The sequence below is a fragment of the Catharus ustulatus genome, chromosome 8 (assembly GCF_009819885.2).
Source record: "Catharus ustulatus isolate bCatUst1 chromosome 8, bCatUst1.pri.v2, whole genome shotgun sequence".
Lineage (NCBI taxonomy): Eukaryota > Metazoa > Chordata > Aves > Passeriformes > Turdidae > Catharus > Catharus ustulatus.
The window spans coordinates 14387157-14402163 of NC_046228.1; the positions used below are offsets into that span (position 1 = coordinate 14387157).

Genomic DNA, 15007 nt, shown 5'->3' on the forward strand with positions numbered 1-15007 from the left:
CCCCAGCCACGTGACCACCGACGATGTCACCTGCCTAGGCCCCATCGGCTACGTGACCCCTGATGATGTCACATGACCACACCTCCCCGGCCACGTGTCATCCGATGATGTCACGTGTCCCCAGCTCCCTGGCCACGTGACCCCTGGGGCAATTTTTGGGGCCATTTTTGAGGATTTTTGGGCACTTTGGGGAGATTTTGCGATGTAATTCTGGGAGGTTTTTTTAGGTTATTTTGGGGCAATTTTTGAGACATTTTCGGGGGAATTGGGAGTCATTTTTTGGGGAATTTTAGGGCCATTTTGGGGGCTTGGGAGGGGGATTTAGGGACATTTTTGAGGGGATTTTGGGGCTTTTTTCCAGGGAATTTTATGAATTTTTAAAGCCATTTTTGGGGTCATTTTGGGGATATTATAGAGGGAATTTTGAGCCATTTGGGGGGAATTTTGGGTCCACTGTGGTGGATTTTTGGGCTTTTTTTGAGGAATTTTTGAGGGATTTTGGGGAGAATTTTGGGGCTTTCTTGGAGGAATTTTAGGGGGATTTGCAGTCTTTTTGGGGTCATTTTGGGGGGACTTTGGGGCTATTTTTAGAGGATTTGGGGGAGATTTGGGGCCTTTTCTGGGGGAATTTTAGGGCGAGTTGGGGGATTTTGGGGCCATTTTGGGGCTCGGTGGGGGCATTTAGAGACATTTTGGAGGGGATTTTGGGACCTTTTTCAGGGAATTTTTGGGGGATTTTGTGTCCATTTTGGTGGATTTTTTGGCTTTTTTTCAGGAGGATTTTGGGGATAATTAAGGGGAATTTGGGACCATTCTGGCGAGATTTTGAGGCCTTTTTTGTGGGAATTTTAGGGGGATTTGAGGAGGAATTTTAGTGCCACTTTTTGGCCAATTTTGGGGCATTTTCCAGTTGAATTTGAATTCCTTTTAGTGCTGTACAGGTTCCTCATAATAAATGAAAAGGTGTTTGCAAAAGAGAAAAGGAAATGAGTGTTTGGGACACTTTTTTGACAGGCCTTAGACAGGGAGAGAAACAGAGCAACCGATGGCTGTATGGCAGAGATTGGGGTAACCACCCAAGGAAAAAATAAATCACTGGGGCATATAGGCAGTACTGTTTACCCTCTGGAGTTATTTATTTTCAATGAAGAATGCTAGAAAGGTTTTGCCTGCTTAAGATATTTTTATCATGGAAATAACCAGCTTTGTTTCTACTCTTGCTTCCACTCTAAACCTGCCCACACAGCCTAAGCAGCATTTTAAGCCTCAGCCTGTAGTACCCCGCCTCACTGAACTGTGGATCCTTTCTCTCCCACCCCAATTACAACTTGCACAGCTTATGCTGTACCTGCACAGCACATGCTGGCATCAAGCATCCACACTTCCCAATTGCATATTGAACCAAGGTTCAGGGTATTTGTCTCAAAGGAACATCCAAATAACCTGGCTTGGACTTCTGCTCATCACCAGCTCTCACCTAGTTGCTTCTGTGCTCAGAATAAAAGTTTGGGTTGGACAGAGCAGATGCCTCAGCAAGCCATCTGGTTTGGGTCTGAAGACTTAAGGAGACAGCTTTTGCCAGCATGCATAATTTCAGTCTATCTGACTACAAACAGTCTAAACCAGCTACTAGAAAGTCCCATCTGCACATCAAGATCAGGATATGACCTTGTACCATCTGGTCAACTCCCAGAGTTACCGGTCAGCAGTAGCTGTGCTGCATGTGGTTCAAGCTGTGTTCAGAGCTGCTCACATCACTGTCTGCTTTAAAAACGATCTTCCACTAACTTTGGGGTCTGCAGGCAGCAAGTGTCCTTACCTGAGGGAGAACTTGAACCCAGAGGACTCATGTTCATGAGCTCAGTTTGTGAGTGCAGCTTACACCAAGGCTTGGATTCCTTATCCCTTAGGGATATACTAGTGGCATTTAATGTGGGCTGTAGCAACAGTCCAGGAATAACGGGAGCAGAGCTCTCTGAGATGGAGCAAGTGCAGGAGAAGAACTCAGCACACACAGACACACTGCCTGGGGAACTGTAGCCCAGGCACACTTTGTTGTGAATGACTTCACAATTTGCTCAGGGACTAAATACTTCCTTGTTTAATAACCTAATAATTTGGGCTAGTTTCATGCTGAACTGCTGGAAAGTTCACTGGCTGGAGTCATCAGCCAGGCCTCATGTAAACGGCTTCCCCAGCTCTAATGAGCTGTCCTCATCTTTGGGTCCCCCGGCGGGTGGCTCTTGGCACCACCTTCTTCTGAAGGGCTTTGTTGCTCATACGTGTGCCTGAGGCTTTACGCTCCCCAGGCTTCCTCACCACCTCTTGTTTGAGCTGGAAATGCACCTGGAGAAACAAAGATAACTGCATTTAACACTGAGTGTGTGCTCTGCTGGCTCAGGGATCTGCAGGACCTGCCTCTGCTGCTTGCCTTCGAAGCTGACTGTGGGGCCAAGCCAAACAATAAGGGGTCTCAGACACTGTTAAAGGAATTCAGTTCTTAAAGCAGCTGTGAATTTTTTTCCTCCTGTGGAAAATGTACTAACAATGAACTGTGTCTCTTATGCAGAGTTGCTCCTGTGGCAATGCAATGTCCTAGGTTGGTTTGGACTGAGTGGCAAGGGACTGAGCTATGTTCTTTATTCTCCTTTTCTCATCAGAGAGTAGACATGGCACTGCTTTGCATCTCTGTGAATATTGAATACACAGGATAGTTTAGGACAGATAGTTCTTTTTCAATTGCATCTTGTTAGCTTAATCAGTCTTTCGAGAACCAGTGCTTCCAGTGGATCCAGGCAAAAAAATCCAGGGAAAGAAACCTCCATCCACTACAGCCACACAAGCAGGTACAAGAAGGAGAAGGGGACATAGAGTGTGCAAAACACAGCATCAGATAAATGAGGAATGGGGAGGCCATACAGAAAGGTGAAACTGGAATGGGGCTTCTTTGGGGAGGGATGGGGTGAACAAAGAGTATGGGAGGTGTTCGCAGAAATGGGAACAGGAGGGCTGCTGTGAGAGGAGCTGTGCAAAATTCAGACCATCAGGGAACAAATCAGTCTTCTACAGTAACACCGTAAAAAGAAAATCTGTTTTGAAAAGGAAACCCAAAGAGCTGGGTGCTTAACCTAGCAAAACAAAGGACTGGGTTTGACAGCTCCCTATAAATACACCAAGGGATAAACACCAGGGAAGAAAAGGAGCTATTTAAAGCACAACATTGGCATAAGAACAAATAGGCATAAACTGACCATAAATAAATTTAGTACGAAAATTAGAAGGTTTCTAATCTTGAGAAGAGAGCAGCTCTGGAAGAACTTCAGAGGCTGGGCAGATTGGGATGAAGTGATGGAAGGTGGGAGAACAACCACAGTGTATTTACAGCAGAGCCTGGCCAGTGCACATACAGTGAAGCAAACGATTTGCCAGGATGCTGCAGATGGGGGAATCCTGCTGGTCCTTTGAGGAGCCTGTATCTGGGTTCCACCATGTTCACAAGGCAACAGCAGGGGCACCCACGGTTTTTACAACCAATTGCTAGTTGTCCAGCCAGCCCTCAGAAAGGCACCGTAGGAAATACACCAGGGTCAAGAGCTCTTCATTTCCCGAAGGTGCTTGGCTGTTCTTTGTTGGCACTCCGTTCCCATTTGTCTTTGGTTCTCTCAGCAGAAAGAAAGGCAGACTTCAGCCTCTTGCTATGAGTTTGATAACATGTTTGGTCCCAGGCAGAATGCAGATGATAGCAGAGTGCTGAAACCCACAAAGCTGGGGGGATAACTCAGGGAACAGATGCTGTCTCCACATCATCTCCTCCTGGAGAGTGAGGAGGATGGAGAGAGAGCAGAAGAGCAGCAGTCCTAGCCAGCTAGGAGCTCTCCCATGGCAGAAGGACACAGGAGCTGCTATGGCAGTCCAGTGCAGCTGCAAGGCCTCAGTAAGGAATTGAAAGGCATGTAGCATTGTCTTCATTCTATTCCCTGCTGTGAGCTGTGTGGAGCCTTGTCTGCCAAGACAGATAACCTACAGCCACTGCAAATGCTCTACATCCTATCTCCTTTCTCTGCTGCTCACTAGACATCCCCCACCACATTTCTTTCTCCCTGGGGTGAGGATATTTTGAGAAACCCTTGTGACTATGCAGTCTGACTCACCAATGAAGGTGCAGCTGGGCCCACTGTTGTTGTGACTGTCAGGGGCTGGTACCCCTCTGCAGAGGCTGTGACAGTGTAAGTGCCAGGCAGCAGCAGCCGGAAATAATCCCCCATATCACCTGGAACACAAGGTAGGAAAAGAAAGCACTCAGGATGCTCAGGGAGCAAAGCAAAAGACGTTCCAGTAATTCTTGCTGAGTTACTTCCTCTAGGACATGTAGCCTTCAAAACCCAGAGTTATTTTTCCCCCCAAAATCTGCTGGCTATCTCAAGACTGGATTCACATTGGTACAGTGCAAGTGATGTCTCGTTAATGCCACGGAGAAGGGGTCAGTATGCAAGAAGAAGCCAAAGGAAGGGGGACTCTACAGCAGCATTGGCTGTGCCTGTGCAGGGAGGCTGCAAAGCTGAGCACTTGCCTGACAGCAGACCTGAGGACAATCACAGCTCCAGTCTGACTCCTTATGCATAACACAATCTACAGTAAATTCACGAATACAAGCCGCACTGACTATAAGCCGCATCTCTGGGTGTTGGCAAATATTTTGGTTTTTGTCCATAGATAAGCCGCACACGAATATAAGCCGCTCTGTCGTTTGCAGCGAGGACCCGCGTGCAATTATTAACAGAACGGCGGGAGGGCGGGGTTTACTGGCTGAGCTAAGGCTGTGCAGGCTCGGCCCGCTAGGGGCCGCTGACGGGGCCAGGTGGTCCAGCACGGTGCTGCAGCTCGGGGCCGGCCGCCGCTGCCCCTGGGCTCGGTCACCCCGGGTCGGCGCTGCCCTGCGGTGGCAGGCAGGGACGGAGCTTCCCCCGCTCCTACGGCAGCGGCGGCGGGCGGGGACGGAGCTTTCCCGCGCCCGTGGCGCCGGCGGCGGGCAGGGACGGAGTTTCCCCGCTCCTGCCGCGGCGGCGGCGGGCGGGGACAAAGCACCCCGTCGGCTCCCCGGGCCACAGCAATGGCGGCGCGCGCTTCCCCCCCCCCCCCCCTCCCTGGGCCGCAGCAATGGCGGCGCCGGCTTCCCCCCCCCTCCCCGGGCCGCAGCAATGGCGGCGCCGGCTTCCCCCCCCTCCCCGGGCCGCGGTAGGGGCGGCCCGGGTCCCCCCTCTCCTCCCCGGGCCGCGGTAGGGGCGGCCCGGGTCCCCCCCCCCCCCCTCCCCCGGCCGCGGTAGGGGCGGCCCGGGTCCCCCCTCTCCTCCCCGAGCTGCAGCAATGGCGGCGCCGGGCCCCCCCCACCGTCTCTCCCCTGGGCTGTGGCAGAGGAGGAAAGAGAGCTCTCCCGCCTCTCTCCCCGCCCCCCGTTCTGCCTACACGGAGCCAGGCTCCACCCGCGGTGCAACAAAGTAGCGATTTGTAACAATCGCAAAATGCCGACTTTGCAGCTGCTCGGCTCAGCACTCTGGCAGGCACTTCTGAGATTGTATTAGCCGCTCCTGATTATTAGCCGCATTTCCGGTTTAGGAGCAAAATCTTAGTCAAATTGGTGCGGCTTGTATTCGTGAAATTACTGTAATTCCTGCCTTACACAATTTTGCCATGTTTGGGTTAACAGGTTTTAGTCGCTCATTAGCTCAGCTGCTCCCTGATTCCCTGCATAAGAAAGCCCCAGGAACACTCTGACAGACTGTGCTTAGGGACAGGAGACAGCCAACAGTGAGGCACCACCACATTATGGATTACTTTGGAAATCTGAGTGTAATCCCATCTATGTAACTGGATGGATACTGCAAATTGCATCAGGGTGGATCTGGGAGAGCAGCTTCACCTGAATGTGGTAGAGCCCTGGCACTGGACAGCAGTCAGGCTGTGAAATATCCATCCTTGGGGTCAGTGAGAATTGGCTGGAGGGAGCAGTGGCTGATCAGAGCCAATGCTGGGACAATCTTGCTCTAAGCTAGAGAGGAGACTTCAGAGGGCCCTTGGTGCCAGCTCTTCTGCGATTTCTCCACAGTCCCCTTTCCTATGCAGGTTGGCATAATAAGTGCCTAATATTAGTGTTACTGACTCACAGATCTATAGCCCAGAGGAGCTTTAATGATTTTATAGTCTGACCTCTGAAGAGCTGTAATATCACCTATTTTCTGCAAGCAGTCTGTAATACTTGGTCTGCTTGAAGGAGGGTGTTCATGGAAAGGAGGTTAAAATTGGCCAGCAAGAGAAAAACAACCACAGCTGGATAAAGTGGCACTTCATTCTCAATAATTATCCCCTCAATAGTCCCTCCCAGATAAAATAGGAGCTGAGTTTCTGAAGTCCTTCACAATAAGGTTTGCAATCCAGTTCTTGCCTCTGTCTTTCCTAGGCTTTTCTAAGCTCACCCTGGTCAAGGATAAAGATAAGGCCTATTTCTCCCAGCTGGCATCTTTGGGAAACAAACCGTGATGGCCTCCCATGTTATAGCCTCACCTGCTAACTTCACCTACATATTCAGACGTGTAAATGGATCAAGAACCCACCAGAGGTGATGTCATGGCTGATTCCCTGGACAGAAATCACTGCTCCTGCAATGCCGTTGTTGTTCTCATCTGACACCATCCCTTTGATGCCCTGGTGAACCTGCAGGGAGGGAAACAGACTGATGGGTCAAGGCCCCTCCTTTGCTCAAGAAGGTATTGCTGAGCAGGGCAGAGCTTTGGGGACAGCCTGACTTTTCCCTGTACCCTTGGTGATCCTGGTTGTCCCCACCAGAGCCTATCTAGGATACAACAGCTTCCCCAAAGGCCACCAACAAGAGCACCCTGTGAGCGCCACAACCAACTCCCTTCCATGCCTGGTCCTGCCCCTACCACCAGGGCCCACGGGGATCTGCAGCAGGGTGAAGGTCTCAGCACTGCTCCTTTACCTCTTCAATGAAAGCAACAAGGGCCTCCCGGTTGGCCATCCACTGCCGCTCCAGGTCCTCCTCGGGGGGAAACTTATTGCAGCTTAGCTCCAGGGTGATTTCAAAGCAGTTGGTATAGAGGTAATTGAAGTCCTGCATGCCTGGAAGAGAAGAATAGTCTATGGCCAGGACATGGCTCCCTTCCTATTCCCATGTCCCAGTCACCCTGGCTCATCTTTCTTTGACTAGAATTATCTCACTCTCCTTCTCTGCACCACAGGTGCAGCCTCCTCCCTGCACAACAGTGCAACTAGAGCCTTCTCCACCCATGCAGCCCTGTCCTTGCAGCTGCCAACTCTCTCTTTCAGATGGATCATTCACCAGCTTGCCTTCAGAACCCCAGGGAGGATGGGTACCACAGGGGACTATATATGTCTTCCAGTTCCTCTTCAATCTTTTGTCTAGCCTTATGGGTTGATTTTTCAGTCTCCTCATTGTGCCTTTTTAAATAAGATTTACAGGAACCAGCAGCTGCCTTCCCTTTGGTCACAGTTTTGGGTATTGATGGAATTACACCATAGGATTTTCAAATACACTAACAGATTAATGCTCCCTTTGTCTAGAAGCACATAAGACAGAAGTCTCTGCAGACCTTGGCTATTTCTGTGGCTCTTTCCCAAGCCATTTCAAGTACTCCCAAACCATTTCCTGAGCTACAAACACCAAAATGGTGTCTAGTAATGGGCACAATCCTATTGCCACAGTCCTTCCCCAGCCCATCCTGTCCTGAGGTTTCTTGTCTATCCCCTCACCTCTTTTTGCTGGAAGGGGTGCTCACCTGCCCAGCCCTTACCTTTGCTGAGGGAGTACCAGGATGCCCCATTTGTGATGCCATCAGCAAAGTAATCCCCACAGTTCCAGCCCCGGTGCATCCAGCTGTGGGCGTATGAGTAGGTCTTGGCCAGCTAGAGGGAGAGCAGCCAGTGGTCAGCCAGTGGTCACTGCTCCAGCCCTGCACGGGTGGAGAACCTGCCTGGCTCTGGACAAAACATGCTCCCTCCTTTGCTGAGGAGCACGGCAAGGAAGTCAGACAGGAGAGAGTTCCTGCACTTTACTGCCACAAAATACAACATGAGGTGCCCAGGACCTCTACAAGATGTTGGCAGATAAAGGAAAAGGAGGAAGAGCAAGTTGGAAGCTTGTTGATGTCACAAACAGCTTCTGCCCTGCTCATGCTGAGAAGAGGGGGAGCAGAGGGCACTGGACCTATGCAGGGACACTTGGCCCCACACAGCAAATGGCACTAACAGGGGCAAAAGGTATAGGAAGAAAAGTAACCACTATCAGTCCTGGCAAATACCAGATATGATCAGGGGAATCTGGATTAGGAAAGAGTTTGGGCAACTTCTGGTTCTAGCAACGATTTGTTTGTTGCCCTTATTAAGATTACTGTTTATTTTTGGACAAGAAGGCAGAGCTAAGACTGGGCTGCTGCATCCAAAGCCAGACCTTTGCGTAAGACAGTTTAGGAGACTGGCACTTGCATTTTCTAAGACAAACTCTATACCCTTGCATTATGGTTCAGATTCCAGTGTAATATCATTCTGTCAGCAGGAAAACAGTTACTTTTCTACATTTCTGAGTCCTGAGGCCACATGGGTATCATTAGCCTACGCCCCAGACTGCAGCCTCTTTACATCTGGGTCTGAGCACAGCCGTGATCCCAGGAGGTCCTGACAGATTCTGCTTCCAGAGAAGGCTGAACTCCAGCTTGGACTTATTTTTCTCATTAACTGTTCTAATGTGGACTTAATTTTTTCTTGTGCTGAGTATTTCCTAATGGAAGCAGTGACTGGGATTTGTGTTCTGGGATAATGAAGAAAACCCTTCAGCTAGCACTAACAGGATCTACAGCACAGACTGATGTCTGCCTATGCTCCTGGAGCTCTTGCTGTTTGTTGCAGTTCTTGTTCTTCACCATCCATAAGCCCCTGCTGGGCACCCACCTCCCTTATTCTGGTCTCAGCAGGCCCCCAGTCACCTCTCTAGTTAAAAAAACCCTATGCATTCTAAGATGGTGTGGCAAAGCTGGGTGCAGCTTCCAGCTTTGGAAGAGCAGGTTGTTATTGAGTATACCAGTGGTATTTGGGTTAGGGGGAACCAAGCACAGCATGGAAAAGTAGGGGGCCCCTGAGGGTTAAGACTGGTCTGTCCCTGTGGTGGGACTGCCTCACAGGGTGGGACTGTCCTGAGCTGGCTCCTGAGGCAGTGGCTGGCAGAAATGCTGTAGTCTGCTAGTGATTATTTCCAACACGTTTCTTGGCTCAGCTCCTGCATGACGCAGTGACCAGAGCTCCTGTCCAGCTCTCACTCTGCACCCTGCCAGGGAATGTCCTCACCCAGCGTGGCCCTGCTCACCTTCTGAAACAGCTTATCATCAGGGGTAGGCGTGTTCATCGTGCGCCGGTGGCTCCTGAACCGCTGATCCTGCGACTTGTCATAGGGGTAATTTGCCACCACTGCTCCACCGTGCAGATTGGCTGAGAGCACAAAGTTGTAGCTGCTGATCCACTGGATCACAGCCAATGTCTCTGGCTCCACCTGTTAGGAGAAGAGAGCAGGAGACAGGGAGAAGAGACCTCTGTGCCAGCTGTGGCTCCATGCCAGGCTGTGGTGTGATTGGCCATGTCAGACCTGGTCCTGTAATGTGTCTGCTGCAGCTCCTGCAGCTTCCTTTGCTTTCCACCAACTACCCTGATACACAAAGCAGCTCCCCCAGAACAATCCCAAAACCTGAGCTAACAGGTGTTAGCCAGCATGTACCACCTCCTCTGCCCTGTGCATTGCAGCCGATTCCCCCAGGCTGGCTGTGATGTCAGCCTGTGCTGGCAGAAGTGCAAGCTGTGCTATGGGACCAGAATTGCATCATCTCTCAGCAGGCAGAGGGCTCAGAGAAGGAAACAAGCACTATTCAGGCCAAAGGACAGTGTATTTGCTTGCATGCTGAGACACTCTGAGAAGATGCTGTAGCCCTCACAGTATCCCAGACTAGTACCTGGCTTTTCCAGTTGTCAGGCAGTGGGATGTGGTGATTTGGCCCGCTGATTTCCCTGCTGTAGTACATGAGTGTGTTGAGGTCAGGGAAGTTGCGGTTCAAGTCCACTCCATTGGCATTGTTCCTCCCTGTCAAGTACCCGTTGCTGTCTGGGCCCTGCGGGGCAAAGGTGCATCACAGCGGTGAGTCCAGGTTGGGTGCAGTCAGGTTGGGCATCACAGAAGCAGAGATTGGCCATTGTAAAAGCACTTCAGTGCCTATGAGTTACAACATGTGTTGCCGCTGGCAGGACAATAAAGAGTATTGCTACTGACAGGGAAAAATCAATAACAATATCTTCATTTTCCAGGGTGCCAAAGTAAGCCACAAGACAAATATACAATTTGCTTTAGCCGAAAGAGCCACAAAGAAATGGGTGATATTTTTTCAGGAGGAATAGGGAGTTTATTTTCCCCCCCCGCCCCCCATTTCTCATGTCCCTGCCTGCTTATGACAGCAGCATTCAGCTGTCACTTTCCCAGTCTAGGGCAGGGCATTTGCAATGACCCTTCTGTGACAAATAACTTCCTTGGAGAGTAAGGCATAGGAAGTCCTCTCCATCAGCTGCCAAGGTCACCTGTGGCAGGACACATGAACCTTGTTAGGGAGGTGAGAAGCAGCAACAGCAGTTGACAGGGACAAATTTGGCAGGGCATGAACAGAAAGGATTCCCCCTCCTCCTAGCTGCAGTGAAGAGGATCCCAAAGGGATTTGAAGGGCTTTCTGCCCCTACCCCTCTGGAGGAGGTGATCACTGCCTGGTACCTGCTTGGCAGCCACTTCGTACCCGTCGGGGTTCATGGAGGGCATGATGTGGATGCGCGTGTCGTGGATGAGGCGCGTGATCCGCTCGTTGCCCCGGCGGTACTCCTCACACAGGAACTCAGAGAGCTGCAGCAGCAGCTCACGGCCCAGCACCTCGTTCCCATGCATGTTCCCAACATACTTGAACTCTGGCTCCACTGGAGAGAGCAAGACAGTGACACCATCAGCCAGGGCTGGAACAGGAGGGGAGAGCAAATGCCAACCACAGGGAGCCCAGGCAAGCCCAAGGGACACCCAACAAATGTTATAAAATTACCCTTTCCCTTGGAAAATGCAAACCTCAGTGAGGGAGTGGCACAGTTCTCATATGGGCTCTGCTTCATTTTGCCACAGCACCCTGGGAGCAGCTCAGACTCCTCCAGGTTGCTTTGGGCCTTTGGAGCACACAGGAGGAGTATTTGCTGGTGGACCAGGGAGCACTGGCAGGATTGCTCCAGGCTGCCAGGGCCTCACAGCTCTGTGGTAAGTGCCAGTGGAGGGCACAGACCCTTTCTCCCACCTCTGCTCTTCCACATTTGCTCGCAGTGCCTCTCAGAGCCGGCACATTCCTGGCTCTGCACCTTTCCTTCCACTTTACCTGCCTCCAAGGTTAAGATTAAGGTCCCCCTCACACTCAAGGGAAAAGAGCCTGGAGAGACCCTTGGCAGCTGAGCTGAATATGGATCAAACTGTCCCTCACGCACCTCTAGTATGACCAGAAAGGTCTCTTGCCACTGACTTTTCTAAAATAAGGTCTCCAAATACAGACTTGGAGCCCACAGGCAGACAGTGCCTGGAACAGGACTTGCTGCTTTGCTGAAGGAGAGGCAAGACATGGTTGTGCTTTCCTAGAGGGCCTTTTAAAGCAGTTACTTGTGGAAAATAAAATGTCACATTGCAGGCTGGAGCCAGCATTGCTAGAATGAAAGACAACAGGGGAATTAAGTTAAAAAGGGAGCCTGACTGTCACATGAAAGAGTCAGGATAAAAAGGGGTGTTGTTACAAATGCTGGCTTGCCAGATCTTGAGACTCCCATTGCACTGTGGGCTTTCTGGGCACCAGCAGGGATTGCACTCACAGTGGCAGCGTGCAGCCCCGCTGCCAGGTATGATGTCCATCAGGATCCCTGGGCTAAAAGGCATCACATCCCCAGATTGTGAGCTGCTGCTTGCAAAAGTCCCTGTGTTTTGCTGCATTAAAAAAAAAAAAAAGGTCTAATTTTAGCTAAAGATTTTGCTTTTCCATGTCTTTTGATTGCTGTCTCAGTGCAAAACACCAGAGGTGGGCAATATACCCTTGATCTTGTTAGATTTCAGGGACATGAGAAGTGATTTAGTTAGATAACCCAGTTATTAAAAATATAGAAAAATCCTAGGCATTTGTGCAGCCTTTCAAAAAATAAGATTTCAGCAAGGATTCTCTGCTTTGTTCAAGTCTGCAGCAGGATTTGTCAGCCTTTTTCAGTATGCAAACCTCTAAACTTTATATATATGGATACACAAGCTCTAATTACTGCATTGACTCTGGAGCTTGCTTTTCAGAGTTACTTTTCATGTCCTTCAAGGAAATCCACAGTTTCTCAAATTTCTCATGCTACAGGCTGAAAGTGCCAGCCTGACAGTGGCCCATGCTACAAGCAGGGCCACAGGTCCATGCTGCCTGCTGGGGCAGGGAGATCTGAGTCACCTCGTACAGCCCTTCCAGCTGCTTTCATGTGGTTCTGCAAGTCTAAAATCCAGTGGTGCATTGCCAGTGCCCTTTGCTCATTCTGTGCTTTGAGTCAGCCCTTGATGCACTGCCCCAGACACCCTCAGTGCCACGCAGGTTTCCCAGTGCTGAACAGGGCTCTCACAGAGGTAGCCAAGGTGGGAAGGCTCCTGAAAAAGATACTGTGGGCCACAGGACTGGAGCCGAATGCCCCCAGTGCATGGGGTGCTGTGTGGTTTGTGGGGGCTGCTCCACTGCAGGGGGCACAGTTCTGCACAGCCCTGCAGGCAGCTTTCCATGTCACTATGCTGCCTGCACTTACCATCCCCTGCGTTTAACCACACCAACCAGGACCTGGAAAGGCAAACCATCCTGCAGAAAGTGGGGAGAGCTCTGTCCTTATCTGCAGCCCAGGGACACGAGGCAGGGATGCGAGGGAGCCCTGTGTGCAGAGCCCCAGCCCGGAGAGGCAGCTGCTCCCCTCAGCCCCCAGCGCTGGCTCGGCAGCATCCCCAAGCCGCACAGGCAGCGGCTCAAGGGGCCACCGCTGCCAAGGTTCCACAGGGCCACGTGGCAGCAGGTGGCGATCCCTGAGACCAGCCTGTCACCGGGGCTGCACTGCCCACGGCGCTGGGAGGGCTCTGGAAGCCCTGCCCTGACTCTGCCGCGGTCCCTGCTTGCTGTCCTGCTGGGTTTGCCGTCTGCAGGAGCAAGGGCCGAGCACATTTCTCCTGTCACTACCCAGCAGCACAGGGCAGAGGGTGGGAGCTGCTCTCCTGGCCTGAACAACACTGTTTTGGGAGGGAGAGTGTGGGAGCGCAGCTGGGGTGCTGGGATGGACTCGCCTGCGTTCTCGCATTGAAAACTCAGCTCCGTCCAAAGTACGCGGCTGGGCCACGCTGCAGCTCCCGCAAGCACAGGGCAGGGCACGGAGCGTGTGTGCGGGCCGGGCTGGCCGCGGGCCCCTGCCGCTGCCCGGCACCTGGGCATTGCCAGGAGTCCTGCCTGGAGAGGGACATCCCCCCCAGTGCCCAGCAGTGCCGCGTGGCAGGGAGCGTGCCAGGGAAGCCCGTCCTGTGCCAGCCGCTGTCCCCTTCCCCCGTACTCACGGGGCTCGTGGATGCCCGGGTAGTCGCTGAACTCCAGCACGTAGAGGTGCCGGCCCTCGACGCTGCGGCCGATGCTGTAGATGCGGGTGACGTAGGGGCACTGGCTCTGCACGCGGAACAGGGCCTGCACCAGCTCCTCGTAGCGATGGTGGAGGAAGCTGAGGGCGGCCGCCCCCTCGAGCAGCAGCAGGGCTCCCACGAGGGGCCGCAGCCACCGCGCCATCCTCCCGCGGCGCCAGCTCCCAGCCCCAGCTCCCTCCCCGCCGGAGCTTAAAGTGCAAACTCCAACCAGCTCTTTCCAGCTGCCGAGTGCCAGCCCCCTGCACCTGCGGGCGGGGGGCGGCGGGAGCGGGGCGCGCCGGGGCCCCGCGGCGCAGGAATGCTCCCCCCGCCCGCCGCCGGCCCCCGGCGAGCCCGCTCCCCCCGGCGGAGAAGTTTCCCCCCGCTCCTGCTCACTTATTAACTGGACAGCAAACAGGGCCCCGCAGCCACTGGCTGTCACTGCAGAAGAAGCGCAGGGCTGGAAAGCTGGCTGCGGAGGGCGTCGGGGCTGCCAAGCGCACGGGGAGCGGCGGGCGGGGAAAGGAGAGGAGAGAAGGGGCCGGCGGCCGGGGGGCTGCCCGACACCGAGCGCTCTCGTGGGGCAAGAGCCGAGGGGGATGGGGATAGCGCCGGGGCGGCCTCGCTGCCCGCACGATTCCCGCAGCCCTGCCCGGCCCCTGCCCGCCTCCCTGCGCTCCTCCCCGGAGCCCCGTCCCGGCTCCGCGCCTCCTCTCCTGCCCCAAATCCCGGGGAAGCACAGGAGGCACCGCCGCGGGTCAGCCCCTGTGCCCGGCCCTGCTCACCCGGCGATCCCATCGCTCCCGGGATAAACAGAGGCACGGAGCGCATCGCCCTCGCCGCAGCTGGCTGCCCAGACTGCCGGGCTGGGACGGTGCAGGGAGGGCAGAGCAGCGTGGGATGTGATGCCGGAGCTGTCTGCTGAGCAGGGACCATCACGGGGAGCTCCGCTCGAAACTCTGGTGTCACCCCGCCCTGCGGGCATGAGAAAGAGCTCTGACAGGCACTGGGCAGCGGGACATTGCTTGACTGCGTAAAGACAAAGGAAAATGTCCTCCTGTCTGCTAACAAAGGGTTGCAAACTGTTTCTGGATATAGGGGGAGCTGATTCTCTCCACCCCTCTGCTACGCTTATCCCAATGGGCACCAGACATCTCATGGTCCCTGAGCTCTGCCCACTGCCAGAGGCAGCCTTGCTTTGCAGCCTTGCCCTGTGAGGCTAAAACTCCAGCAGCCTAGTGGCTCTGACAGAGGTATTTA

The 15007-nt window shown here is 53.1% G+C and overlaps 1 protein-coding gene across 1 annotated transcript; it reads right to left on the minus strand.

Moving 5' to 3' along the window:
* Window positions 1-1112: 1112 nt before the first annotated feature.
* Window positions 1113-13987, minus strand: CPN1 (carboxypeptidase N subunit 1). Its single transcript, XM_033066739.2, has 9 exons — window positions 13688-13987; window positions 10832-11028; window positions 10029-10184; window positions 9392-9574; window positions 7827-7938; window positions 6995-7134; window positions 6609-6708; window positions 4152-4270; window positions 1113-2346 (listed from the first exon to the last, which is right to left on the minus strand). The coding sequence occupies exons 1-9, from the start codon at window positions 13908-13910 to the stop codon at window positions 2215-2217; spliced, it is 1362 nt and encodes a 453-aa protein (XP_032922630.1). The 5' UTR covers window positions 13911-13987; the 3' UTR covers window positions 1113-2214.
* Between the last annotated feature and the right edge of the window lie 1020 nt (window positions 13988-15007).

Bases quoted from the DNA above. Each gene is read 5' to 3' on its own strand.
- CPN1 (XM_033066739.2), bottom strand. From the start codon at position 13,910: ATGGCGCGGTGGCTGCGGCCCCTCGTGGGAGCCCTGCTGCTGCTCGAG. The intron at 9,575-10,028 runs GTACTAGTCTGG...TTCTCCTAACAG, and splicing joins CTGACAACTGGAAAAGCCAG to GTGGAGCCAGAGACATTGGC. The intron at 7,939-9,391 runs GTGAGCAGGGCC...CTCTCCCTCTAG, and splicing joins ATGATAAGCTGTTTCAGAAG to CTGGCCAAGACCTACTCATA.